We start from the raw sequence: 2,500 nt of genomic DNA on the forward strand, positions 1-2,500 counted from the left end.
TTTAATGGTGAAAAAGGATCGGATATTAAAATCTACAGACAGGATATCAACACCTTCGATTAACAACAGTCCCAAAACAATCCCTGATTCTGAATTTAAAACTGTAAACAAAACAATCCCTGATTCTGAATTTAAAACTGTAAATCTCCTTTTTAAATTTTGCATAGACGCATAAGCTCCTCCCACTGCACCCTAGCCCCTCCCACTGCACCTAACCCCCTCAAATTCAACCCTAGCTCCTCCCACTCTGCCCAAGCCCCTCCCACTCACAGAATATTTAATCTCAGACTAGCTCTTCAAACTCTTATTATAAAATCAGTTGCTATATTTTGTTCTGGATTTGCTCAGATCTCGCTTGGGGGGGGGGGGGAATTAAAAAAAAAAAAAGCCATTATAAAAAGCCAGGCCACTGGTTCCCAGTTGCGCCGTTGTCTTCCAGTTTGTATTTGAGACGGGGGTCCGGGTGGCGCCCCTGCGCACGGCCGCGGTGCATTGTGGGATAGACGTACCACATGACCACCCCCGTGGGGTTAATTGTCACGGTGAAATTCTTGTCCTCAGTCAGGCCTGTGATTACCGCTCCAGTGAAAACGTCAACTGCCTTAAAAAAAAAAAAAAACACAAAAATATGACTATAAACCTCACAGCCACCATCAGCCCATCGAAACCATTAAAAAAATAGGAGAATTTAAAATTAAACTACAGCTCCCAGCATGCCCCAGCACCCACAGCCACAGCGAGGGATGCTGGGAGCTGTAGTCGAGGGATGCTGGGAGCTGTAGTTCTTTAAGCAGCGTTCTCACTAGGATTAGAAGATTCAGAACACAAACTGCATTTCCCAGCATGCTCCAGGACTGGCAGCCACAGCGAGGGATGCTGGGAGCTGTAGTTCGTTATCTCGCCAGGATTAGAAGATTCAGAACACAAACTGCGGCTCCCAGCATGCCCCAGCACTGGCAGCGAGGCATGCTGGGAGCTGTAGTTCTCTCTCACCCGGTAGTCTCCAGTGGTGTAGTTGAGCTCTCTCAGCGAGGTCTTGTAGTGGAATGGCATATCTGTTCTTCTGCTGAAGAAGACGAGGGAGCTGGCGGAGTGAGAAAGAGGCCTCAGGAACACCTGGATACCACTCTTCAGCTGGGGGGGGGAGGGAGAGGAGATGTTTGCATAATTTGCATTGAAAATAAACAGCGTCAGAATTTGAATAAGAATTCACCCCCCCTCCTCCCCTGCACCCCCAGGGGGTCCTGGTTAATGAACCCCCCCCCCCCCTCACCTTGACCACTCTCCTCCCCTGCACCCCCAGGGGGTCCTGGTTAATGAACCCCCACTCCCCCTCACCTTGACCACTCTCCTCCCCTGCACCCCCAGGGGGTCCTGGTTAATGAACCCCCACTCCCCCTCACCTTGACCACTCTCCTCCCCTGCACCCCCAGGGGGTCCTGGTTAATGAACCCCCACTCCCCCTCACCTTGACCACTCTCCTCCCCTGCACCCCCAGGGGGTCCTGGTTGATGGCAATGACCAGCTTGTTCTGCAGGATCTCTCGTGCCTCCGAGCTCAGGGTTCGAAGGTCGTTGGACATGAAGAGGGGCGCGGCCAGGACTGACCACAGCGCCATCTGAGAGCGGGACTGGTCAAGACTGAGACCGAAATCACCCACCAGCAACTGAGAGAGAGGAGAGAGATACTCACAATCAAACAGACCGTCAGCCCCTCCCAGTCCCTCCAGCTTCTCCAGCCCCTCCCACTCCCTCCAGCTTCTCCAGACTCCTCCCACTCCTTCACATCACCCCCGCCAGCACACAAGCGAGGGACGCTGGGAGCTGTAGTCCTTTGTCAAAGCAGGCCGAAGCCGAGCTGATAATCTCATCTATAAACCAGAAGATGAACTACAGCTCCCAGCATGCCCCCAGAGCTGTAGTCCTCACCATGTCGGGGTCGTTCCAGCGGCCGGGCCCCGCGGCGGGCTGGAGCTCGTCCTGGTTGTCCGTGAACCAGTCCAGGATGCTCAGCACACTGTCCCAGGAGTCCTCAATGTCATCAAAGTTCCGCCACAGATTACAGATCTGCCCCAGCTCGGTGTAGTTAATCTGAGGTAAGAGAAACACAATGAGAGGGAGGGAGAGAGAGAGAGAGAGAGAGGGACACAAACACAGACTCTGAGCCAATCGGGGCGTACCTTGGGAGGGAGTCCTCCCTGGTAGGCGGGCCAGCTGCAGGAGTAGCCAATTGGATGACCCGTGGCGTTGAGAGCGCGAGACATGAGGGGGTAACCTGGAGAGAGAGAAAGAGAGAGAGGGAGATAAGAGAGACAACATTTTTGTTGTCTAGCTGCCAAAGGGTTCTACCCCCTCCTGTTGTCTAGCTGCCTCCCCTCTCTACCCCCTCCCCACTATCCTCTCCCCTCTCTCTCTCCTCACCCCCTCTCCTCTCCCTCACCCCTCTCACTCCTCCACTCTCCCTGTCCCCTCCCTCCTCCTCTCTCCTCCTCCTCCTCCTC

General features: G+C 53.9%; 1 protein-coding gene across 2 annotated transcripts in view; it reads right to left on the reverse strand.

The window, feature by feature from the left end:
* The window catches only part of naga (N-acetylgalactosaminidase, alpha), a 7,415-nt gene that overhangs the window by 19 nt on the left and 4,896 nt on the right, over positions 1-2,500 (reverse strand). For both annotated transcript variants that reach the window (XM_041237874.1, XM_041237873.1), the window contains exons 4-8: positions 2,180-2,274; positions 1,929-2,090; positions 1,469-1,666; positions 994-1,134; positions 1-601 (exon numbers count right to left, since the gene is read on the reverse strand). The exon at positions 1-601 is cut by the window's left edge and continues 19 nt beyond it. In XM_041237874.1, coding sequence (XP_041093808.1) covers positions 392-601; positions 994-1,134; positions 1,469-1,666; positions 1,929-2,090; positions 2,180-2,274 — 806 coding nt within the window. In that variant the 3' untranslated portion in view covers positions 1-391. The remainder of the gene's footprint in view (positions 602-993; positions 1,135-1,468; positions 1,667-1,928; positions 2,091-2,179; positions 2,275-2,500) is intronic.

This window comes from Polyodon spathula, chromosome 46 (assembly GCF_017654505.1).
Source record: "Polyodon spathula isolate WHYD16114869_AA chromosome 46, ASM1765450v1, whole genome shotgun sequence".
In the NCBI taxonomy this organism is placed as follows: domain Eukaryota; kingdom Metazoa; phylum Chordata; class Actinopteri; order Acipenseriformes; family Polyodontidae; genus Polyodon; species Polyodon spathula.